Raw genomic sequence first — 26,368 nt, forward strand, 5'->3', positions numbered from 1 at the left:
TGGGAAGAACATATGATCTTGGCTACTAGGTTTCCAGATTTGTACTTCCTGTATCCTCACTTTGTCCCCTTTTTCACGTGACTCCTCATACAGCTTACGTTTATCATGTATTCAACTAGAATACATTACATACATGTTTATTGACCAAAGCAGAAGTATCATTTAACCAGACCGGAAACACAAAACCGAGGATTGTATACATGCACAAAGCAGGGCTTACTTTAATGATATATATTTTATCAGAGAGGGTCAGGGGTCTGAAGAGGCTGTCCTCTGTCAGAAGAGAGCATGGCTATTACAGTTATCTGAATGAGTCACCATACAATGCAATTGCAAGACCTTAAAAATGGTCAACACTGCTTTATGCTGATATCTCTGAAGGCAATTGATAAGACAATACACAAGCAAGAGGTATGATGTACACACCTTGTTCTTCCAAAAATGTATACATAAGATAAAGACAATTAATCAAAACTTTGTTTTTTAAATAAATACATTTTTAACATATAAATGATGCATTTTTTTAATAAGTCATGGGTCAGGCATGTTCTCATTTTAGCATATAAGGATATACAATATTTACTAATGCATATTAACTCAACCCATTTATTGCTAAAGTTAATGTGACAATGTGTCCTTGTTTTTAAAACTTCATAAGTGGCAACCCTAGTTGCAGGTTACATCTATTTTTATTGCATCTTTTCAAAGTATAAGCCCGTCTGATATCTTTCAAATTTTGAAAATGGCACTGTAATAATTTTTTTTTAACTTGAAATCTCTTATTTTATGGCTAATCAGTAAAGTGTGCTGTTTGGACAATGAATACAGACCTTTATGAAAAATGACAGCTGCTTCCTTTCATAAAATGCAACTGTAGCCTCTGTTTTGAAATTGCTTCACGTCTGCTTTAGTCACATGGGGAGATGGACCACATGATTGCAATTTGCATTACTTAATTATTTCTCCTTAATCAGTAAACATAAGCAAACTACTTGAAGGGGAAATTCCAGTTTTCTGTTGTTGGCTATTTAGCCAACCAAAAATAAATATGTTGACCAGAAAAATATATTCAAAAGGTAAACGTTAGCTTATGATTTCAAAGAGATGCGTTCTCACTTAGTTTGGTCTGAATAACAGCACAAAAAGAAGCAAATGAGGTTAGCCGTGAAAAATACTTTTAATGTTGTTTCCAGTGTGTATCATAATAAAAACAATATACCCATGAAAGGTGTATATATGCTTTGTGCAAGTCAAGTACAATTAATATATGTTTCTATAAGTACAAGAGCAGAGTATCTTTTTAGAGTTATACAGAAGGACACATGGGGAGTGTTATAAAGACATGGAAGGTGGAGAAGATTAATGCATAAAGCATGTGAATAAAGTTATGAAATTAACATTAATCTTTATTAACAAACATCATTTAGATTTCATCTCACCCTGGTTTCACATTTTGTCTCACAAATGACAGTAACAAAACACTAGAAAGAAAATGGGAATGGGTAAAAGAATTACAGAACAAATATACTGTTGGGTTCAAGGACTCTTCAGGAATAAGATGTGGATTGAAATAAAAGGCTTCTTGGTGATTAGTAGGCATGGTTGGCCACATAGAGAGACTCTCCAGCAGCAGCACCCTTATCTCCTGCAGACACATACTTCCCAACACAGGCCTTGCTGTTATTCTGTAAAGGAAAATAGAAAACAAGGCAATAAGAGCAAAGCTGATGTAAAATGCCAAAATAAATTACTATAAACAGTGAGGAACAGTGCTTGAGAAAAGAATAGTGCTGGTTAGAAATAAGTCCTTTTCTTTTGTATTTTTGGGGTATTTGTATAACCAGATCAGTAACAAGAAGATAATATAGTAAAATGATCTCAAGATAATGAAAGACTCCAGCATATGTGGATTCTCATGGTTTGGTTTTACAAAGGATGGATTAAGGACTGAGAGGCTCATGGGCCAGTACACTGTGGAGGCCCCCCGATGAGTCACATGACTACATTCACTTTCATGCGCTACAAGACGCTTGCCAGATTTGGTTGGATTTTTCAAATTGACGGAAGAAAAGTTTGGAGTAATGTCTTACATGGCCAGTAAATATGTACTTTTTAATTATGAACCGATCCAAAATCATGTGTTATTAATAGGGATGTGCATGCTATTCAAATACCAAAAATAACAAAATCTGTTATTCTGCACACGTTTAGTGATCTTCAACCCGATCGGAGTAAGAAGGTTCCTGACAAACCTAAAGGTTTTGGGCCAGGTAATGGTCAGTTTTCAAGTAAGCTATAGGGCGAGTTACGGGCTGTCCACACGTGCATAGAGGACATGTAAACATGCACTGGACAGATGTCTTTAAGTGTTGTGCTACAAATATTTTTAAGAGACTGTCAAGTTTAAAAGAACTTGAATATTTATTAATGCATCTCGAAACACGCGTGTTGTTTCACCATTTGTTGCGTGGCATCAAGCTTTTTCAGCACTGCTGTAACAAATCAACATTCTGATGAAGTTCAGGTTGAAAAGTAGAGCTGGGCGATAGTCGATAACATAGTCCTATGTCTTACAAAGATCCCGATGCCAAATAGCGAACAGAAAATGATCAACAATATCAGGAAATGGCAAAACCATGGATCTGGGAAGACGCCAAATATATTAAACAGTGGCCAGGGTGTGAAATAGCACCCACCACCTGCAAAATGCAACAAGGCTGAATCTAGTTCACAAGCTCCTTGTCCAAATGGATTTCATGCATGGGTAATTTTGGTCATCTACCCACAACAGGCGGGCAACCTGCAAGACGTCTCAGAGTGGCACATGAAAAGAAATGCTGTAAGTCAGACACGTGCTTGAAGAAACACATTTTATTATATTTTTAAGAACAGACAAAAGAAAAGCCATCAATATTAAGTCTGATTCGCTGTTTGTTCAGAAGCATGCAGCACGAGTCCGTCTTGTGGAACACGCGCATGTCGGCGAGCAGCACGAGCCTATCACATAGAACACACACATGTCGGTGAGCAGCACGAGCCCGTCACGTAGAACACACGCATGTCGGCGAGCAGCATGAGCCCGTCACGTAGAACACGCATGTCGGCGAGCAGCACGAGCCCGTCACGTAGAACACACGCATGTCGGCGAGCAGCACGAGCCTGTCAATTTTAACACATGCCTCATAGCTCATTTGACAACAGCCCAATCAGCCCAGTGGTTTATCCGTCCCTGCCTGTAACTGAATTGAGCAGCTATTTTAACATATGGATAACCAGATGTTCATAGACTGCAAACATTATTGTCACTGCTATTGTTGAAGCTGGCAAAGCTGGTACTTTCATACTTACGAGAGCTCTCTTTACAAACTCCTCCTGGCATGCCTTGCCATTCTCCTTCTTGCCACCCCAGGCTTTGAGTGCCGAGGCCTGCAGGGCTCGACCAAAGGAGAAGGTCAGGGCCCAGGGCCTGTGTAGAGGACACTGGTTCATGGCATTCAGGTTGAGTGTGGCCTCCTCCTCACTCTGGCCTCCAGACAGGAAGGTGATGCCTGTTTAATGATGGGATATTGAGAATGGGTTTGGAAAATGTTGGAATGTTACTGCATTGTTAAGAGATTATAATGAGAAGATAAAGAATCAAGCATACTGTGTTTCGGTGCATGTTTGAATAATTTAAGATATATACTAACCAGGCACAGCAGGAGGAACGGTACGGCGGAGAGCTGTAACAGTTGCCATGGCAATCTCCTGGGGGGTGTTCTTCTGGGAACAGGAGTGTCCGGCAGTCACCATGTTGGGTTTGAGCAGTGTGCCCTCTAGGTAGACATGATGGTCAGACAGGGCCTTGTACATGGCAGCCAGAACCTTCTCCGTCACATACTGGCACCTCTTAAGGTCATGGTCACCGTCAGGCAGAATTTCAGGCTCTACGATGGGCACAATGCCATGCTGGGGAGAAAGCCAACAGAATGTTATCATATCAGTAATAAAACAACAGGGCTTAATAAGTAGAAGGGCCCAAGGCCATTGTTGTCAGGACTCTCACTTGCACTTATGGTAATCAGACAAACACTTAACTGTAACAAAGTTTGCATTTGTTGATGTACATGATACATAGTACATGCTGTTTAAGTCTTTCAAACATTGGCTTCCTGTGATGTATTGAACAATGTTGTTGTGAATAGGGATGCCACGATAATACGGTTTCACTATTAACCGCGATTAAAAATGTCACGGTTAATTTAATCCAAGAATTTAGAACTCTACAGTTAAAAACCATTAAATGTTTTATTTACATGTGGCAAAAATATTATGTGTATAATATATATAATATGAAAGAGTTTTTTGTTTTAAACTTCTCTTTTGCTTGTGTCCTGGATGGTTAGAGCAGCTGTTACTATGGTTACGGAGAGTGGCTGAGTGGTGCTTGGCTAGTTGACGTGGACTGAACATGAATTTTCAATTCACAAGAAACTGAGGCTTACATAGGAAGTCCAAAACATGACAGAAGAATTCAATCTACCCGACTCATGTCCACCGAAAAGCGACTTAAAAATCGGCTGTTTGCGAGCATTTGAATGACTGAAGACAACGGAAGTAAATTATGCAGGCAGTCATATAAAAAGTTACACATCCTACAAATGGGACAGGATGTTCTACTTGGCCATCTGACAACAAACTAGAAAGTTTAATATTTTTAGCTGTGGTGCTTTACATGACAAATTGAAAAATGCAACTTTTTGTAATGTTTAAGAGTGCTGACAGCGCACAGTACATTTACATGTAGTTACTATTTGGTCTTAAATCATGCTCATTATTTAAAGCATTGCTTAAGTACAAATTCAACAATAAACGTCAATTTTAGTAATTATTGGATTTTAAATAGCCTACTTTAAGCAATGTTCCCGTTATTATAGTCCACACGTTTATTTGAGGTTTTGTGGGCAGATTAAACAACTGTATTTTTTTATGGAATCTGTTGCCAATTCTTTATTAGTGGGGGGGGGGGGGGGGGCTGACAGACAACAGATCGCTTTAATAAACTGTTGCAGAAGACAAAACTACTAGTATACCGTGCACTCACAATAATGCCTCAGTGCTTTTGCATAAAAATAAACTAAACCATTTTTTTCTTAGACGGTAATCTATCCATCAAAATCAACCACCGTGGCATCCCTAGTTGTGAATTTTGCAGTTTAATATAATATCATTAAAGAATAGTTATCCATCTGAATCACACAGATGTGGTTGTCGAAATTGCAAGAATGATCTCTCATAATCTTGAAAGAATCAGTTAGAATTGGTAAAAAAAAATGTAGATGTCCTAAACGACTTGCCAAAACTATAGTTTGCAAATATTAAATCTGTGGATTAGTTAAAAATTTAGTTTTAATGACTTCAACTTAAGTACATGTAAACTTCTGACTTTAACTGCATATCAGTCTACCACTAGTTGAAAATTATAATCAAATGACAGTATGCCATTGTTTTCCAGCAAAAGTCAGTTTATTAATCTGGCATGGTGATACATTTTAATTATATAAAAACCTAACAAAATTAGTTTTTGATAAAGACAAAAATGATTTATGAAAAATATAAATATATTCCTCTTTGACAGGGTCAACAGAAAAAAATCCTTACTGTTAAGTACTGAATAATCAGAATATATATATTTTTTAAAGATTGTTTTTATTTAAAACATATTTCTTATTTCTTTGATGAATAGAATAATTGTATGAGATCTCACCATCTGGCAGATGCTAGCGTAACGAGCAAGAACATTGGCATTCTCCTTGATGGCCAGGCTTGAAGGGGTTGTGGAGGTGATCTTCAGCACACACCTCCATTTAGCAAAGTCTGCTCCATCCTTCTTATACTGAGCACAACGCTCATACAGACCATCCAGACCTGTGGAAATGTTATACATTTTGAGTTTATTAGATATTGAGTAAATTATAAAAGCATATAATGCGATTGTAACTTGTCAATTCCAGTAGAAGTCTAATTCCAGTATGTCTCAATGAAAGATACACAGTTTCGAAAGGTAGTTCATCCAAAATGAAAATTCTGACATCATTTACTCACCATTATGTTGTTCCAAACCCATATTACTTCAATTTTTCTGAGAAACACAATAGAAGATGAAGACAGAATGTTAGAAATTGACAGCCTCAGTCTCCAATCGGTTTAATTGCATCTTTATTGCATAAAATGAAAGTGAATTGTGACCGAGCCTGTCAGTGCCTAACAATCTGACTTTGCATCTGCTTTTGGGTTTCACTGAAGAAAGGAAGCCCAAAAATGTGTGTTTGTAAATGATGTTGACGGAATTTTTTTATTTTAATTTGGGGGGGGGGGTTGACACCAAACATTTTAAGCATCTTTAAACACAATGCGCTTTCACCTTGTGTGGTGGTCTCTCCATTAGTGCCAGCCAGGGGAACCACACCCTTGTCCACTTTGATGCCAACTACCATGTCCCTCTCCTTGAGGAGCTGGGGGAAAGTTTTGCCATCATCAGACTTCTGGTAGAGGGTCTCATGGAAGAGTATGACTCCACCAATGCAGGGCTTGACGCGGTCGTCTGCGGTAAACAGCAGCTGGCGGTAAAGTCTCCTGTTCTCCTCAGTGTTCTCAGCATTGATGCTCTGGAAACGCTTGGCCACGCTACCTGCACAGTACAAAAAATAAGATAGAAGAGTAAGTATAAGATGGAGGACCAACTTGGAGACTAGTGACTAGTCTAAAGCAGGACAAACCAAAGGCCCAAAGTTGTACCTGTCGACTCATCAGCAGCAAGAATGCCTTTGCCGGGGGCAACAATCCTCTGAGCGATATCGCTCAACTCTTTCTTCTGCTCTGTAGTGAGGAATGGGTATGCGTGAGGCATGTTGACTCTAGGGAGAATGGTGTAGGAATAAAAACAATCATTACATAATTATAATAATTTTTAAGATGGGGTAGCTCAAATTTCAGTTGTTTGATGAACCATGAATCAAAGTTATTTAAGTAATTTGAAATATTAGAGAAAACACAAAAGCCACAGTATTGTGTGGAGATTAGGTGCACTAAGTAACTTTTTTTGTTTTTGTCATCTTGGGCTTACAGTGACCAAAAAGACAAAAGGTTACAAGACTGTCTACTTACCATCTTTCATGTGGGCACGGACTACAATCCCATGAATTATTGCGAATGATGTACTTGATAAAAAAAACAAATGGGAATATATAAAACTACTGTTTTATGTTGTTGATTAGAAGTATAAAAATAATATATTTACGTTTATGACAAAACTTTAAGATATATACAAAAAATATGAGTAATTTGAGGATAAAAGGAGATGGACTTGTTTGTCTTTCACAGTATATCATGGGAGTGTGCGGTCGCTTAGGAGCTTGTTTGGTGGACTTTCTTGGCAGCAATTCTCTAATTGGTTGATCTTTGTCTACTGGGCCACAGGTAACATAGCGGTTACTCTGCTATTAAACATGATTTTTAAACTAAGTTAAAATAACGCTGACAGATGGCTTTAATGGAAGCATATACCATCGATGAACCACCTCTGAACTCATGGTAGGTCTGTCTTTAAAGGTTTGCAAGTAAAAAACACAGTAGTTCAGTGGTTAGCACTGTCGCCTCGCAGCAAGTAGGTTTTGGGATCGAGTCCCGGCTCAACTAGGGCCTTTCTGTGTGGAGTTTGCATGTTCTCCCTGTGTTTGTGTGGGTTTCTTCCGTGTGCTCCGGTTTCCCCCAAAATTCCAAAAAACATGCAGGTTAAGTGAATTGGAGACTCTAAATTGCCTCTGTGACAGTGAGAGTCCCCTAGCCACTGGGGGTTGCGTCAGGAAGGGCATCTGATGTAAAACTTGTGCCAAATAAAATATATATATGCGGAGATTGAGGACTATCACAAAGCAGATCCTGCACCTATGCGGGACAAATGCTAGGAAAGAGAGAGAGTAAGCAGTATTCGACAGGCCATGTGATCCTTTCATGGCAGCCCCCATGAGGGGACCCTTTGTACAACCAAATGGAGCATGTTTACACTACACGATTTTATCCCAGTAGTGGCACTTTCTCTCGAGGAAGAAAAAGGGCAAGTGCTCAAGCCCTCATTGATGTCTATGTGTTGGAGAAAGAGAAGAGCTGAAGAGAAATTGACAATCTTGGACAGTCAGGTAAGCAAATGGGTAGATTTTTCAGTAGGAGGTACTTTTTCATATTGTAACCAATAAAATATACAATAAAAAAAATGCATAACATATGATCATACATTTGTTTTTGTATCTCGCATCACTTCTCGTGTGTACTCTGTTGTGAAATGTAATTTGGAGTCCAGGCAGAGTCATCTGGGATTAGTCAACAGTTAAATATTTTGTAATGTGTTCACCCCGTCGCCGATTCGTCGTGTAATTTAAAACGATACGACTTCCAGACAAGACAGACAGTGTAATATGACACCACGATCCGACGTCTTTGAAAGTCGTGTAGTATGTAGGAGGCGGAGTACTCTCCCAGGAACAAACTGAGGCACTTTTCTCGAATCCTTCATCTCATGCGAGTGCTCATAATTTTACACATAAGTTTTACATTTATAATTAATTTATTTGAGAGTACAACTTTTTTAAAGGAGGAAATAATTACTTAGTACACCTTTAAGTTATGACTCAGCTATCGGGATAATTCAACACTAAGGCGCCCAAGCAAAGGCAATGTGTTCAGATGGGTGTGTACTTGACCACGTATCTTCTAGAAAGCACAGATGTTTCTTATTCTACTATACCTACTATATCTCGTTAGCTCTGATGCAACCTGCCCTTGAGATGCAAGCGTGAATGACCTTATACGACACATACCGAATATCAGTCAACGGAAAACGTCAAAACGCCTTTCTTCCCGATTCAGTCCAACATAAATTGAATCTCGGCACTATATAATAAGGAAAACTCACCAATTTAACGCTGTTGACGATACAATGGTTTCCAAGTCGGTGTCTCAACGCAACCAAGTTATGTTCCTGTTGCAATAAAGGAAATAATGTGATGAAGGCAAGTAATATTTCGCGACGGTATTTTATCCAATCAGGACGCGCCCTATGCTTTGATTGACGGAGCATGGAGTGATACTGATGCTGACGAGAGAGTGATTGGCTGCTGCTCGTTAAGAGGCGTGTTTAAATCTGACGTCATAAAAGGGAGTGTCGTTTACAACAATCAGAATGCGGATACGAGTTTTGTGATACTTTTTTTTTTTATTGAACAATACCAACTTACAAAAACAAATAGGGAACAATCAAATGCCAAATACAAATATACACTTTTTTTTTCTTTTTTAAATCTCCATCCTAAATGTCCATATGTGTAAATATTACATACAATAACAACAAACAAAACAACATTTATTAACTATTATCTAGGGGGTGCAAGGAAACATAAAAAAAAAAAAAAAACATATTTAAATCTTACCAAACTTAAAAGGAAAGAGACTCATACATGGATTTATACAAATCTTCAAGGGTTTGATTCTCTTTGGATAAATGTTTTAAAGATTCTAAATAATTTTTGCATTCATTGAGTTTTGTGATACGTGACGGGCATCACATGCTGGAGGAGACAGCATTAATGGTAGTGAAGTTTCTCCTGTCGTTACAATAATTATAACAGATCGATAAGAGGCCTTTTCCAGCAAGATGTTGTTTCGAAACCAAATGTAATTGCATATTGGAGTCAGTTTGTGAGTGATGTTGACTGGAAAAAAAAAAGTCTGGCTTCTGCCCAATCGCTATTTGTTAACAAACAAGGTTAAAGATGTGTCTTTTAAACTCCTTCACAGAATATACTTTGTTAAACATTATTTAACAAAGTTTAAAAAAAGATATAGATGAAATTGTAGCTTTTGCCAGCAGAAGCCAGAGACAGCTGTTCATTTATTTTGGCAATGCCCTTATGAGTCATTTTTTTTGGCAAAATGTACTTGATTTTATTGCTGGAAATGTTGATGCAAATTTTACATTACAGTGGAAAGATGTTCTTTTAGGTATTATTGTAAACTCCAAAGATAAACAAGCCCACACTTATTTTATATATTTTTTTTAATTTAATGGCAAAATTTTCAGGATTTTTATTTAATTTTTTATAGTATTTAAAAATGAAGTGAAGCATTATAGTGAGTCAATATTGCCCTCGAGAAACAAAAAGCTATTCGAGTTTTACAAGCATGTACACTTTTTAAAATATTCTTATAATATTATTTATACCTCCCCCTAACATTTGAAATGTTGTATTGTATTTGTATTGTTTGTTTTGATATTATCTTAAAACAAAAAAAAAAAAAAAACGAATGGTAGTGAAGTCATGTGGGGTTCTGTTACTAAATATGTCAGCGAGTACATATGACCTTGGCATGCTTGTCTATTTTAAGAGCTGATTTAACAGGTCATAAAATAACACTCAACACTAAGGCTTTTCTTATGGAACGAACCCAGATATCGCATTGTATAGTGATTCTCTGCGCTCAGTGCATTGAAGAGCTCGAGTTCCACCAGAGGCTCTTAAAATTCCAGTAACACTTCAAACACTCTCCACTCAAGTTGCATTCAGTCAAAGGCCACATTAAATATAGACACTGATTTAATGGCTGAAAGCCAACGGTCCAGCTGTACCCCACAGAGCAGATTTTAAATAGGGAAGGTGGTCTAAGAATGGGTCTTTGAGATGTAAAATAACCAACACAGTCAACAATAGCTTCAAATGCATTCATTAATTATTGAGGAGTAGTAATGGGTTCTTAATCGACTGATATCGGATGGTAAATCTGTACCACAAAAATAAGCACTGACATAAAAAAATAAAGCCTGCTTGTAAAGCCATGCTTATCCATGTGTGATTAAAACAAAAAATATTTGTTTGCAACAGCAGCAAATTATTTGACAACTTTTACAAATACTCCGTATGTTAGTATAGTCTGATATTGCAGATACAAGTGGAAATCAATAACTTTGCGCTTTGCATTTCAAAATGAAAGAGGCAGAAGAAAGCATGCATTTTACCATTAACTGGATGAAGGAAGATGAGCAAGAGCAATCAGAGGAGATGTAGGAGGTCTAGATAGTCTCTGATGCTTGTCTGGAGCTGGGTGACCTGTATTTATTCAGAAGGCATGACCTTTGACATTCCGTGGGGTTTGGCTAATCTTAGCTGCGGTCAACCCCACGATGCAACTGGAGAAGGGCGATGTGACATTCAAGTATGCCAGCATGCAGAAAAGAAAGGTTAAAGAGAAAGACAGCGAGAGGCATGGACATTATTGCTACAAACAAATATTAATTATATGTGCATGAATACACTGCAAATTAAATGATGAGGAAAGATCAGAAAAAGGTTTTGGAAACAACAAATGATAAAAGGGTCTACAGATAATATGAAGTAACCTTTGGGGCGATGGTTTCTAATATTAATTTATGCACTCCTTTTGAACCATCAGTATGGTACTTGGCTCACGAGATTCCTGCCACCAGGAAAGGGATCTGCTGTCATGTTTGATGCTATCATGGCCCTTCCTCTCTCAATTCTTACATAACCACTTCAATAAGCAAGAAAAACTTATAGATAAGATGCAGTAAGACAGTAAGTAGGAAAATCTGTAGTAAAAATAGGAGCTCCCTGTAGATACATAAACAAAATAATCATTTGTAGTTGTAGTATGTTTCATAAGGTAAAATATTTGAATAAGATAAAAATAAATCTCAGATAATCAGAGAAATATGAGCGTAAAAGTGAGTGCTATATCTTGCCAGCTTTATGACCAAAATACTGGAAGCAAAGCAGTTTTGCATGGGAATTCTTTACTTCTTCCTAAATGTATGATTACAAATAATAATAATAATACATATTAATAATTAATATAAAACCATCAGTTAGAAGTGAAAGCCATAGTATGCTGATTAATTTGTCAAGTTTTTTTTTAATCTTGTTTTAAAAAATTGTTTTTATGGCCACATACAAAATCATATTTGTTATTTCACAAACAAGATGATACCTTGTAAACAAATAAAATAGTAAACCTCCTGAAATGGCTTTCCTGGTGCAGAGTTTACACTTGTAGATACACTTGTAAACTCTTAGGCATCATGAATACAAAATCACTATTTTCATTGTAAATACCAATAATTTAAATGAACCTATATCAGTTAAGCCAGCACTGTATGATGAAAGCTTATTTGTTTTACAATTGCATATACAATAAAATAAGCATACAGTTCTTGTTGACATTTTAAGTGTGATGGAATATCTACCAGTCTGGTAATGTGCTCCATCAGAAAGCCGTCTTATAAATCGAAGAACCAATATCCATCATACCAAGTACAAGGATGACACGCAAAAAAAAAAAACTTTAACTTAATTATAAAATCAGAAATAAGTATTACTGCTGAAACCATTTTATGTTATGAGGCCATAACATAAATACATTTAAATGTGTAAATATGACCTTAACTACTTAATGTGAAATATATAAACAATTCTTTCAGCCATACTCTGTAATCTTGGTTAAATCAAATTATCTAAGATACAAACTAAGCTTGAACTTGCAGGCATCTTTTAATGGTTCTATAATGCTTGTGTACCTCAGGAGTTGTTCCAGCTGATGATGTATTATTTAGCAAGAGCTATATAACTTTAAAAGCTGTATTGCTGCTGAGGGGTAGCTGTAACTGTTGACTTCCTGTTGGACTTGATGTCCATACCTTTAACTTCTCCATAAATGTACATTTTAACTCTTCTAGAAGTATTCTTTTAAATGTAAATTTTTGGTCAAATCAATTACATTAAATAAGAATAATTCAATAATATCACATTATGTATGCAAAGTGTACAAAACAAAGATTGAGCCAGAGTTTAGCTTGTGTCTATCTTACATTTATCTTAAAACAGACCCAAGTAAGTGTCACTTGAATTTGAGCAGTTTAAGTTTATAAGGCATCTTTTTGAGTGTGGAGGGCATTCCTCCCTCCATCTTTCTACTTAAACTTGATCTCAAAACAGAAGCAGTTGATGGAGTCACATTCTGGAGGTTGACAGGTACAGGCACAATCCCACATTGCACACTGAAATAAAACAAATGACAATGTCTACAATGTTTTTTAATGTCTTATAACAATCTCCTTTGTTTTCATTTATATTATAAAACAGCTTGCTATGCAGATGTTTGAATGATGTTGTTCACTTATTAAGCAGTAAGAAATAGACAATGAGAGACTTACATTAGGGGAAGGACAGGAGTAGTCAAGACAGGAGTTCAGAGAGGGTGGACGACAGTCACAAGACTGGGCACACACTAGACAATACTCACAGGGAGAGAAACTTGCACAGCAATCTGAACACTGGGGATCACACTTGGCCTGCAAAGGGAGAGAACTGTTACAGACTGCCAGAATTACTGGAAAGTGAGTGACTTACATAGAATATATTCACAAAAACATTTATCTTAAGTTGGTTATTTTATATCTTATGTGTAAAACTCTCTCTCTGCAAGGACAACAGGAAACAGGTCTCCAGGATACGGTAAACTTTTAATTACTTTCTTTTCACACTACTTTACAGACACTACGTATAAATGGCAAAACACTGGGTCTGCTTGTCGGTCACTCTCCCCTCCTCTGTGGCTGCTGGCATTTTAACCGCTCTCCTCACTCTACTGCAATTAGAGACAGGTGTTAGACATAATTTGGCCCAGGTGTGAGCGCCCTTACCGCTTCTCTCTCCCGGACGGGCGCTTGACCACGCCCCCGCTGCCACATACCCCCACCGCCCGACTCAGGCCGGGGCGTCATCCGGCCTGCCTACCACTCCCCCCCCATTTCTGGAGAGGAAGTCGGCGGCAGCCATCTGCACCCCCGGTCTGTGGACCACCTTGAACTTAAAAGGCTGGAGAGCCAGATACCAACGGGTGATCCGGGCGTTAGTATCCTTCATGCGGTGGAGCCACTGGAGTGGGGCATGATCCGAACAGAGGGTGAAGGCCCGCCCCAGCAGGTAGTATCGGAGGGTGAGGACCGCCCACTTGATGGCCAGACACTCCTTTTCCACGGTGCTGTACTTAGTCTCCCTTAAGGAGAGCTTCCGACTAATGTACAGCACCGGGCGCTCCTCCCCCTCCACCACCTGCGAGAGTACGGCCCCCAGCCCTCTGTCTGAAGCGTCCGTCTGCAATAGAAAAGGGAGAGAAAAGTCAGGTGCATGCAAAAGCGGCCCCCACAAAGTGCAGCTTTAATCTGCGTAAACGCCTGTTGGCACTGCTCCGACCATTGGACCGGATCTGGAGCCCCCTTTTAGTGAGGTCAGTCAGCGGGCTGGTGACGTCCGAATAATTAGGCACAAATCTTCTGTAATAGCCAGCCAGCCCCAGGAACTGCCTCACCCCCTTTTTGGTCTTAGGTCTAGGGCAAGTCGCAATCGCCGCGGTCTTATCAATTTGGGGACGCACCTGGCCATGACCCAAGTGGAACCCCAGATACCGTACCTCCACACGCCCAACCGCGCACTTCTTAGGGTTTGCTGTGAGCCCCGCCCGCCGCAGCGATCTCAGGACGGCCCTCAGATGTTGCATGTGCCGCTGCCAATCATTGCTATAGATGATAATGTCATCTAAATAGGCAGCGGCGTACGCGGTATGCGGTCTGAGGATCCGATCCATGAGTCGCTGGAACGTGGCTGGTGCCCCAAACAAACCGAAAGGAAGCGTCACAAATTGGTGTAATCCAAACGGCGTGGTGAAGGCTGTTTTCTCGCGGGACATTGGTGTCAAGGGGATCTGCCAATAACCCTTTGTTAAATCCAGGGTCGAGTAAAATCGAGCAGTACCTAACCGATCGAGCAGTTCATCAACACGGGGCATTGGGTACGCGTCAAATTTAGACACCGCGTTGACTTTTCTGTAATCCACACAGAACCGAACCGACCCATCACTCTTGGGAACAAGAACAACCGGGCTGGACCAATCACTGTGGGATTCCTCTATTACGCCCATATCAAGCATTGCATCTAATTCTTCCCGAACGATTTTCTTTCTATGTTCGGGTAAGCGATAGGGGCGGCAACGCACCACCGCGCCCGGCTCGGTCTCGATGTGGTGCTGTATGAGGTTTGTACGGCCCGGGAGAGGGGAAAACACGTCCGCAAACTCTTTTTGTAACTCAGAAACCTCTGTGAGCTGCCGCGGTGAGAGTTGGTCTCCACAAGTGACCGGAGTGTTGAGATTGTAGTCTTTGTTTATCTCCGGTCCGAGCTCCGCCCTCTCCGGAACTACCGTGGCCAACGTCACAGAGGCCGCCTCCTCCCTCCATAATTTCAGGAGGTTGAGGTGATAAATTTGACGCGCGCCCCCTCTATCGGTACGTACAACCTCATAATCGAGATCCCCCACTCGTCGTGTGACCTCAAAGGGTCCTTGCCACTTAGCGAGTAATTTAGAGCTCGATGTTGGGAGTAATACGAGTACCTTGTCTCCCGGTGCAAATTCCCGTAGCCTAGCACCCCTGTCATACAGCCGGCGCTGGCGTTCTTGAGCTTGGAGCAAATTCTCCTGTGTTAGTCGCCCCAGTGTGTGGAGTTTTGCTCTAAGATCAAGAACGAATTGAATTTCATTTTTACTGTTAGAAGGTCCCTCCTCCCATGCTTCGCGGATGACGTCAAGGACACCGCGGGGGCGTCGCCCGTACAGCAGCTCAAACGGGGAGAACCCGGTGGAGGCTTGCGGGACCTCTCGTACCGCAAACAACAGGGGGTCTAGCCACTTATCCCAATTTCTAGCGTCATCGTGTACGAATTTACGAATCATGCTCTTGAGCGTTTTATTAAAGCGTTCCACTAGGCCATCTGTCTGAGGATGGTAAACGCTAGTGCGAATCGATTTGATGCCCAAGAGCTCGTAAAGTTCGCGAAGTGTTCGTGACATAAAAGTTGTGCCTTGATCGGTGAGGATTTCTTTCGGAATCCCCACCCGGGAGATTATCTTGAAGAGTGCCCCTGCAACACTGCGTGTGGAGATGTTGCTCAGAGGCACTGCTTCCGGATACCGCGTCGCGTAATCCACTAGGACTAACACGAAGCGATGTCCGCGTGCTGACCGTTCTAATGGCCCGACGAGGTCCATCCCAATTCTTTCGAAGGGGACCTCGATTAATGGTAGAGGGCGCAATGGCGCTTTCGGGGTGGCCGGTGGGTTTACCAGCTGACATTCACGGCACGCCGCACACCACCTGCGGACGTCACCGCCAATGCCCGGCCAATAGAAACGGGCTATTAGACGGAGAAGTGTTTTCCGTTCCCCTAGGTGACCGGCCATAGGATTATAGTGAGCCGCCTGGAAAACCATTTCCCGACGGCTCCGTGGAATCAATAATTGTGTTACTTCCTCCTTTGTTTGGGCGTCCTGCGTCACCCTGTATAAGCGATCATTGATCAGCGAAAAATACGGATATGAGACGGCGACACCCGGCCGGAGTTGTTGACCATCGATTACTCTCACTTGGTCAAAGGCGTGCTTAAGGGTATCATCCCGCGACTGCTCCAAGGGAAAGTCCCCCTCCGGGAATTCCCGGAGAGGAGGGGCGTCCACCTCGCCCCTTCCCACGTCACTCGGAGCAGCAGAGGACGGCCCCGGCTCCGCCTCCCCCCGCCAAAGCATCGCACATCACACACCCCTTCACTTTCACGCAGGACCCATCCGCACAAACTCCCAATAATTTTCTAAAATTCGGCCAATCCGTACCCAAAATTAGCGGATGGGTGAGGCGGGGACTAACCGCTGCCTCTATACTATGTTTTTCTCCCCTGAATTTGATCGCCAGAGTCACCACGGGATATTTGTGAATATCCCCGTGCACACACCTTACCCTCACCAGTTTAGCTGAGCCCAAAGCCCCGGGTTGAACCAAGCGTTGGTGGATGGTGGTCTGGTTACAGCCGGTATCCAACAAAGCTTGGTATGTACCCCCCTGGATTCTTACCGGAATCCGGTACGCTCCAGCCCGATCGGGGGCAGTCTGTGGAACATCGGAGACCCGTACCACTGCCCCTATTTCCATCAGCGGACACTGATCCCGGAAGTGGTCCGGGTCTCCGCACCTCCAGCAGACCGGCCCAGGCGCTGCGGCCGCACCCGTGCTGGCGGGTGCCCCCACCTGAGGAGGAGAGCGGCTGAAGGATGGGGAAGGGCTTGGCGGGTGTTCCCAAGGCCGGGGAGCTGGGCGCGCAAACGCTCCGCGCCTGCGGGGGGCAGGAACGGACCCTGGGGAGAGAGCAGAGTGAGAGGGAAGAGGGGAGGGAAAAAAAACAGGGGAAGACACAGGGGAAGGGGAGACAGACAGAGAGGGCTCATCCGCCCTAGGAATCGCCGCCATGTGGTCCTCCGCGAGTTGGACGGCTTCCTCCAGCGACGCCGGGCGGTGGCACTGGACCCACTCGGCCGTCTTCCGGGGCAGACGTTGAACAAACTGCTCCAGTACCACCTGGTCGATTAGTTCCTCGACGCCGCGGTCCCTCGAGAGCAGCCACCTCCGACAGGCATCACGGAGCCGCTGAGCGAACGCAAACGGGCGGTCGGACTTTTCGAGCTTCAGGGCCCGGAAGAGCTGGCGACTTTCCTCCGGGCTCCGACCAACCCGTTGCAGGATGGCTTTTCTCAGGTCGTGGTAGGCCAGGAGGCTTGTTGCCGGCAGTTGTTGTGCCGCGAGCTGTGCTTCCCCGGACAGGAGAGGGACTAAACGGGCCGCCCACTGGTCTTGGGGCCACCCCCAAATTTCCGCCGTTCTCTCGAAGAGGTCTATGAACGCCTCTGGGTCGATCCGCCGGCCCCATCTTCTGTAACGCGGGTGGGGGCAATGTGGCGCGGGTGTCCGGGGTCGCGGCTGCGGCTGGAGCGGCCTCCTGGCTGAGGAGGCTCCGGATGGCGTGCCGGTCCTCTGCTTGAGCCCGCATGATTTCAAAGAAGCGACGATCCTGGTCTTGCCGGAGCTCAAGCAGGGATTGTTGGTGGCTCTGATGGAGTGTAGCGAGGGACTGGAGGACTTCCGCCAGCTGGGAGGACTCTACGGGGCGATTCTGTTCCATCCTTGGAAGACAGGTGTTCCTAATAATCAAAGATCCTGGGTTTCGGCACCAGTGTAAAACTCTCTCTCTGCAAGGACAACAGGAAACAGGTCTCCAGGATACGGTAAACTTTTAATTACTTTCTTTTCACACTACTTTACAGACACTAAGTATAAATGGCAAAACACTGGGTCTGCTTGTCGGTCACTCTCCCCTCCTCTGTGGCTGCTGGCATTTTAACCGCTCTCCTCACTCTACTGCAATTAGAGACAGGTGTTAGACATAATTTGGCCCAGGTGTGAGCGCCCTTACCGCTTCTCTCTCCCGGACGGGCGCTTGACCACGCCCCCGCTGCCACATTATGCTTTAGTGTGTCAATTGGAAATATGTATATATATATATATATATATCTATCTCTATCTATCCATCTAGAGACCACTGCAAAATTACCAGTTCCTCTGGATTTACTATGTGTTTGAGTAAAATGAAAATTTTTGTTTTATTCTATAAACTACTGACAACATTTCTCCCAAAATTCAAATAAAAATATAGACATTTAGAGCATTTATTTTCAGAAAATGACAACTGATCAAAAAAAAACTAAAAAGATGCATTGTTTTCAACCTCGAATAATGCAAACAAAAAATGTTTAAACAACACAATACTAATGTTTTAACTTAGGAAGAGTTCAGAAATCAATATTTGGTTGAATAACCTTGGTTTTCAATCACAGCTTTCATGTGTCTTGGCATGCTCTCTACCAGTCTTTCACATTGCTGTGGGGTGACATTATGCCACTCCTGGTGCAAAAATGAAAAAAAAAAAAAAAAAAATTCCAGAGCTAATATATTGTGGCAGGGCAGAGGGTGGGGCCGGGTCGTAATCCTACACACCCGGTCCTGTATTAGGCTAATTAAGCCTCCATGAGGGATAAAGGTCGACTGCAGAGGATTGTGCGGGAGAGAGAGATTGTTTACGGACATGTCCGTCGTGTGTGTTTGTGTCTTCTTTTAAGTTTATCATTAAACTGTTATTTATATTGAAAAGCCGGTTCTCGCCTCCTCCTTTCTGGGTTTCGGCACCAGTGTAAAGTGATCAATAGAAAGGAGGAGGCGAGAACCGGCTTGACAATGTAAATAATATTTTAATAATAAACTGAAACACACACACACACACACACACACACACACACACACACACACACACACAGAGAGATATGACGGACATGTCCGTTAACGATCCCTCTCTCCCACACGATCCTCTGCAGTCGACCTTTATCCCTCACGGAGGCTTAATTAGCCTAATACGGGACCGGGTGTGTAGGATCACGATCCAGCCCCGCCCTGCCACATATATATATATAGTTTGCAAAAGCAATATACAGTGTATATACACTGTATATTGCTTTTGCAAACAGAATTGTATGAAAGTAGAATAGGAGTCCTGCAACAGGTAATATGGCCCCCCACAGAGTCCAGATCTCAACATCATTTAGTCTGGGATTACATTAAGAGACAGAAGCAATTAAGATATCCTAAATAGATAGAACTGTAGCAAAAAAAGCTATCCAAAATGATTGGAACAACCTTTCTGTGGGCAAGTTAACCTAAGAGAATTGGTGCTTTTTTAAAGGCATAGGGTGGTCACACTAAATATTGATTTAATTTTGTTATGTTTACTGCACTTTGTATGAAATATACTAATATATATATATATATATATATATATATATATATATATATATATATATATATACACACACACACACTACCATTCAAAGGTTGAGGGTCACTTACTCATCTTTCTTTGTTTATTTCGTTCCCCCACATTTTTGAATAATAGTAAAACCATTGCAACTATGGAATAATAGAAATGGAAATATGGGAATTATGTTGTTACTAAAAAAATATTAAATAAATCAAAACTATGTTATATTTTAGAATCTTTAAAGTGGCCAAACTTTGCCTAGATTTTGCAGACATGAAATAAGCCATATCTAGAAACCAGAATATCATCTCTTTTGATTTGGGACAGAAAGCAACCGTTTACCTAGATCAACCTTCTAGAACACTCTTGCATTGTGGCAGTAAGATTCACCCACCTTTTATCCCCACCTCCCAAAAAAATTTTGTATGTTGTTTTAAGCTGTTTTTTTAGCATTATATATTTATTTTGGTTTACTTAATTGTGAATAGTTTTTTCTAGACTGGGGGCTGGCAGGCCAGATCAGGCCCTCCACATGGTTTAATGTGGCCCGCGGCTCATTTATCGTAAAAGCGTTTTTTTTTTCATTGGATATTTCAGTTTACTTGCATTGGGACCTAACACATCTCCACAAGCGTTTAACATGCTCAGGCCCCATTTGAGGTTTATACTTGTGCAAATTGGAAATATTCCGCCAAAAGTTATACTTATTTAGTGCAATCTGGCAACCATGCACGTCTCGCTTTCCCCTTTGAACAAACTTAGCCATCTGTAGTGCAATATTCTGCTCAATGAAAAGTGTTATACGGCTACTCTGTGTCCATTCTTGAGGCTGCTTGTGATGTTTGGTGCTACTTTGCAGGTAAACCTTCTCAGTGATTAAATTAAATATAAAAGTAGATCTCGGCATCATTGACATGTGAGTAAAAGCAAGCCAGAGACGAATATGTATATGTATTTTTGATTTGTACAATTTAGAAATGTTGAAGTCAATTCGCACCTGTATGTTAATCTAACTCTTGCAGTAATTATTTATCACAGTCATGCAGCCTGTGTTATTCAGTTGTGTGCTGTAAGTCAAACCATCGAGGACACCCGCTTCATGTTTTTTATTATTATTAAAACAGACCCCGATGTAGAGAGTGTTGAATTGAATAATAAATTAACAGGGAAGTAGAGATGATAAAATAAATGTATAATCTCTGCCTTTATTCAGTTTTTTTAATGCCTGATAGAAATGTATCTATCTTTGTAGAGCAATACAATACTTTAGGTAATTGCAGAATAGTCCCATTAGTCACAGATACACTTCAGAAAATGTATTACACAACTATTTCTGAGCTTAAAAGATACAAAAACCAAATCAATGCAGAACATTGTATCTCAAAAGGAATACAATGTGGCCCCCCATGCACTACTTACTGCCCGATGTGGCCCCTTTACCAAAATAGTTGCCCACCCCTGATCTAATGGGTCTTACTGGACTTTTCTGAATCCTGGATAATCCTGAATATTTACTCAGTAACCTTATATACTGAATAATTTATTTATTTATTTGAACTACCTCGAGACAGTGATGGCACCACAGCACACCCGCCAGGACAATCATATAGAGCCCAACAGAGATCATGATGATGGCAGGGAGTGGGAGGGAGAGAGCCCACATGGGAACAGCCTGAAAGCAAGAAACAAATGTGGGATAGACCGAGTACATTTGTAGTAACATACAGTTATATGTATATTTCCCTTCTGATGCATGTTCTAACACATGCACATTCACATAAGATCTTCCTTTACGTTACTAGGAACAGAGCTGTGTTATCACCTATGTTAAAGCCCTGGCTGTAACTTTTACGTCTACATACTACTCCAAACACAGGCTATGATCTCTCCAGACACAATAATAACGCACGCTTTTTGATGTATGTCTATGAACAGAATAAAAAGTTCGCAAGCCACAAACCCGTTTTACGTACCATTATAACAGTTATGCATACCCAGTGTAATTGACCAGATTTTCCCGTTATCTCCGGAGATTTAATTAATTGAATTACATAAAATGTTTACTGTGTCTAGCATGCTGCATGTGTGAAGTTGACCATTGTTGTCCTAGCAACGAAGATACGACTTCCTATGTGTGTACGGCGACTTGGAAGGACCAAACTACACCTTTTGAACACTGGATTAGAATGGACAAGATTATGGAATATGCATTGGTCTTTTTAGTTTCTTAAGTAATTTTTATGTGTATACATTTACAATATATACATATATGGATTCAAAATAATTTAATTTCTGTGCTGATAAAGGTTTTCAAGGTTTACATATTTATTTTTAGTAATGACGCCCTCTGGTGTTAATTTTTTGAAAATGTGGGTCACTATGCCTGAGAAATGGTCACAAAAGACTGACAAAATAGCCTAAAAAATAGTAGTTTGTTTTATTTAGTATAAACACAGTGTTACTCCACATATGTTAGTCTATTTTATTGCCTTTATTTATTTTGTTCAAGTTAATCTATCAATGGCTACATTTCTATAGTAAGTATGCTCTTGAAAAGTCTGCTCTAGGTAGCCTGTGTCAGTATTGTAGTTATGTCACTGATTAAGTGACCAAGGCTTCAATAAAAAGCTTGGATGAGTGTTGGGAGAGAGTGCAGAAGAATGGGCAACAAGTGCCACATTGTTCCCTGAAACAACATTGAAACTAATATTTGCCACGTTAACAGACAATTCCAGGCTGTTGAAGCAGCCTCATAAAAACCATAGGACCAATATCCATTCACTGGGATCAATGGATCTGAAGAGTATGGTGTAAACATGTTGTATGAATGTGCACAAGTCTGTGATTGAGAGAATCATTTTATTTTAAAAGAGAAAATGATGAATTACCTGAAAAAGCAGCTAGCAGGAGTCATGACAAACTGGAATGACCAAACTTCCCATGCACACATAATAACTGTTATTCTACTCATCCATGCCCATACACCTGTATGACAGGTACTATTTCCTCAACACAATATTGCTGAGAGAGAGAGAGAGAGAATGTGTGTGAAAAAGATGCTCATCCTTTGGATTCTTCGAATTCATTGCTTTTTCACAAGCAATAACTTGCGGGTGAAATTCCACAAATCCTTCCAATTTGTCTTTGAGGAACATTGTTCTCAAAGTGCTGGATTATATTCTAAGTCTTGAAATATCCTTGCTCTTGAAGGACTAGGCTGTTTTTGGAGGTAATATATACAGTACTCTGACACGATTGCCTCACCCGTTTAACATCTCCTGTTTCACATCACCTTGTTATTTCAACTGGTAAAAGAGTTTTTGGAGCATGTTGCAATCATCTGATTTGAAATTAATGTACATTTTCAAAAAAGTATGAAATTCACAAAGTAAAATTTCATATAATGTGTAGGTGCTTTCAATATAGCAAAAGGTGAATATAATTTACAAATCACACATATTTGTTTTTATTAGCATTTTTCATACTGTCCCAACTTTTTTGGAATTGGAATATGACACATGAGTTGCATGAACTACAACCCCAAATTTTCTGAAGGCATTAAATAAGATGACATTTTTCAGTGAAATTAGTGCATGAGAATAGCTCGTTCACAGTGCACCACTTGTTCACGTGAGAACCTGTGTTGTTCTTAGCAAAGAATTTATGAGAGGATACTGTTTGTTAAGCAGGTGACTTTGTAGGACAATTTCAAAGGTCCATTTTGTTTTACTTGGTCATGGTAACTAACATACGTGTTGGAGTGGTACAGGTCACATTCTCATCCTCTTCAGGGAAGATGGAGGTTGAACGGATGAAACCAATCTGATTTGCTCCAGTGTACGAGCTGATCCACGACTGGTAGTTAGAAACTCTGGCATAAATACCAGGGTACTCAGGCAGAGCACAACCATTACCCCAACTCACAACACCAGCCTGAATCCAAACAGGGCCCTGCTTGATGACCATCGGACCTCCAGAATCACCCTGTACAGTGACAAAGAAGAAACAAAGGTCTCAGATATTTTAAGTTTCAGATATTTACTTTGTTGGAATATGTGTGTAGTAATTTTAATATTCCATATTTTCCCCTATTCCAACTTAAAGGGATAGTTCACCCAAAAAAATTAAAATTCTCTCATCATTTACACACCTTCTTCTTGAATTTTGCCAAAACACCTTGATGATCCTCAAACATTTTGGGAGAATGTTCTGTGGACTGATGAGTCAAAAGTGGAAGACGGGTCCCATTACATCTGGCGTAAATCAAACACAGAATTCCACAAAAAGAATACCTATGGTAAAGCATGGTGGTGGTATTGTGATATGTGGGGATGCTTTGCTACTTCAGGGCCAGGGCAACTTGCAGCCAGGAAATCATAAAGGGGAACATCCAGTCATCAGGCTGGGAGTTGACGCTCAAGCGCAACTGGATTATGCAGCAAGACAATGCTCCAAAGCATAGGAGTATGTCCACCTCTTAATGGCTCAAAAGAAGCTAAATAAAAAATTTGGAGTGGCCTAGTCTAAGTCCTGACTTGAACCCAATCGAGATGCTGTGACAGGACATTAAATGGGCAGTTCATGCTCAAACCCTCCAATGTGGCTGAACTAAAGCAGTTCTGCAAAGAAGAGTGGGCCAAAATCCCAGCACAGCGTTGTGAAAGACTGATCTCAAGTTATTGGAAGCATTATGTTGCAGTGTTGCTGCTAAAAGTGGCATAGCCAGCAATTAAGTTGAAGGGGGCAGTTAGTTTTTCACATGGGTTATATAGGTGTTGGATAACTTTTTTGCTTCAATGAAAAAAAAAATAGTTGAAAACCAGAGGCGGACAGAGTACACAGCTTCATTACTTGAGTAAAAGTACAGATACCCCTTGCAAAATTTTACTCAAGTACAAGTACTACAGTCAGATGTCTACTTAAGTAAAAGTACTTAAGTACTTGTTTTTAAAAGTACTTGAGTATCAAGAGTACAAGAGTAGATTTTCTAAATATTGCATTACTAGTCTACTGCCACAGTGCTTACATTTATGCACAGAAATGTCCTACATGGAGTTATGAAAAATGTTAATACCTTGGAGAATGTAAAAGGAATTGAAAGTAAAATAAAGTCATTTTCATCTTTTTACCATGTTGCTTTATTTAATATTTATCACTTGTAACGGCCGCGGAAACGGCCCACAAGGCAATAGCACAATGGCAACGCTCTGACAAACCTCTGCTAGAGTTTTAATGGATTTTTTGTACCCACATTTGAACCTGACCGTGTTATACACGCAGCATAGAGCAAAGAAGAGAAAATAATGATTAAAGAAAATCAGCTGTGTTTAGGTCAGCGTACAAAGAAGGACATTGACATACAGGCAAAGGCAGGAGAAAATACTTTCAGCTGAATAACACCATTCTCTCACACACAATCTATGTGTGACAACTGTGTGTGTGTGTGTGTGTGTGTGTGTGTGTGTGTGTGTGTACTGTACTTCAATTCAATCAAATGTCATGAAGTCCTTGTTCAACTTGAGAAGAAGTTGGTTCTCAAAATTCTGTGAATGAATTGATCCCCTTCTTGGGGTGAAAAGAAAACCTGCTATGCTAAAAAGCCTTTCACACGCTGCTGAAGCTGGCAGGGCTGTGTTGAGCTTTAGTGAGAGGTTACGCACAGCTGGATAGGGGCCAGTGTATTCACTCCTTCAGCTGTAGCGGCTAGGTATACATCAAGTTGCTTACTTATCTCATGGGAATGAGTCTGCTTGACATTGGAGAAGAAGTCATCTTCATCAGAAGAGGTTGATGTGGTATCAGGAGACCGAAGACCTTCATCGTGTTCTGGCAGATGTTCCTTGATGTAACTAAGGCCTTGATTAGAAACACAGAATCACACCAACAAACACATATTTTTGTTATTATTACTCTGTAATTGTACAACTGCATAGAATCATTGTTGGATGTAAAGGTTTTTGAAAAAATAAGAAAACAAACAAAAAACAAAAAAAATTTTCCTTACCAAGCTGTAGGACTGTGTCATTGCTGGTCCAGGAGGTTTTGAACCTTGGAACGAGAATGGCTGCTGCAATTAGCTCTGGCTCTGACATCATGCTCTCAAACCGCTTCCTCAAACCTTCAAGAAGAGCATCAACAAGTGGCTTGCAAAATCTGAGTGACGGTCTGGACTTTTCAAGTTTGGTTGTGAGGGTGGTGATTGTCGGGAGCAGCCAGCCCATCTGAATGTTGACTTCTCCTTGTAGTATGTTCAAGGACTTCGCAACTGGACTCATGGTGGTGACATATTCCCCTAAAAAGGCTATGTCAGCCGGACTGTACCTAATAGAAACAGAAGAAAATAAACAAACACATATTTCAACAAAATGTATACAGAACCACTGTGCAATGCTGGACGTTTATTTATTTGTTTATGTACCAACAGCAGATAATGTGGTAAGCATTAACAAAATAAGAACACAATTATACATTAACATAAGCTACTTACATTGGAACATTGAGTGCAGCACAGACCGTTCTCACAGACCCCTCTCCTTGGTCTCTAATGATTCTGACCACACGTTCCACGGCCATGA

At 40.8% G+C, this 26,368-nt stretch overlaps 1 protein-coding gene across 2 annotated transcripts; it reads right to left on the reverse strand.

Moving 5' to 3' along the window:
- Positions 1 to 1,158: 1,158 nt before the first annotated feature.
- LOC127647534 (fructose-bisphosphate aldolase A-like) lies at positions 1,159 to 11,206 on the reverse strand. 2 transcript variants are annotated; one of them, XM_052131812.1, is made up of 7 exons: positions 11,048 to 11,206; positions 6,778 to 6,896; positions 6,404 to 6,670; positions 5,747 to 5,907; positions 3,690 to 3,948; positions 3,349 to 3,548; positions 1,159 to 1,685 (listed from the first exon to the last, which is right to left on the reverse strand). In XM_052131812.1, the coding sequence occupies exons 2-7, from the start codon at positions 6,887 to 6,889 to the stop codon at positions 1,590 to 1,592; spliced, it is 1,095 nt and encodes a 364-aa protein (XP_051987772.1). In that variant the 5' UTR covers positions 6,890 to 6,896; positions 11,048 to 11,206; the 3' UTR covers positions 1,159 to 1,589. The 2 variants fall into 2 exon arrangements, with proteins under 2 accessions (XP_051987772.1, XP_051987773.1); XM_052131813.1 differs by lacking the exon at positions 11,048 to 11,206 and adding an exon at positions 8,951 to 9,106.
- Between the last annotated feature and the right edge of the window lie 15,162 nt (positions 11,207 to 26,368).

Source organism: Xyrauchen texanus, chromosome 8 (genome assembly GCF_025860055.1).
Source record: "Xyrauchen texanus isolate HMW12.3.18 chromosome 8, RBS_HiC_50CHRs, whole genome shotgun sequence".
Lineage (NCBI taxonomy): Eukaryota > Metazoa > Chordata > Actinopteri > Cypriniformes > Catostomidae > Xyrauchen > Xyrauchen texanus.

Bases quoted from the DNA above. Each gene is read 5' to 3' on its own strand.
- LOC127647534 (XM_052131812.1), bottom strand. From the start codon at position 6,889: ATGCCTCACGCATACCCATTCCTCACTACAGAGCAGAAGAAAGAGTTG. The intron at 5,908-6,403 runs GTGAAAGCGCAT...ACATTTCCACAG, and splicing joins TGGAGAGACCACCACACAAG to GTCTGGATGGTCTGTATGAG. The intron at 1,686-3,348 runs GTAAGTATGAAA...TTTCCTTTACAG, and splicing joins AGTTTGTAAAGAGAGCTCTC to AATAACAGCAAGGCCTGTGT.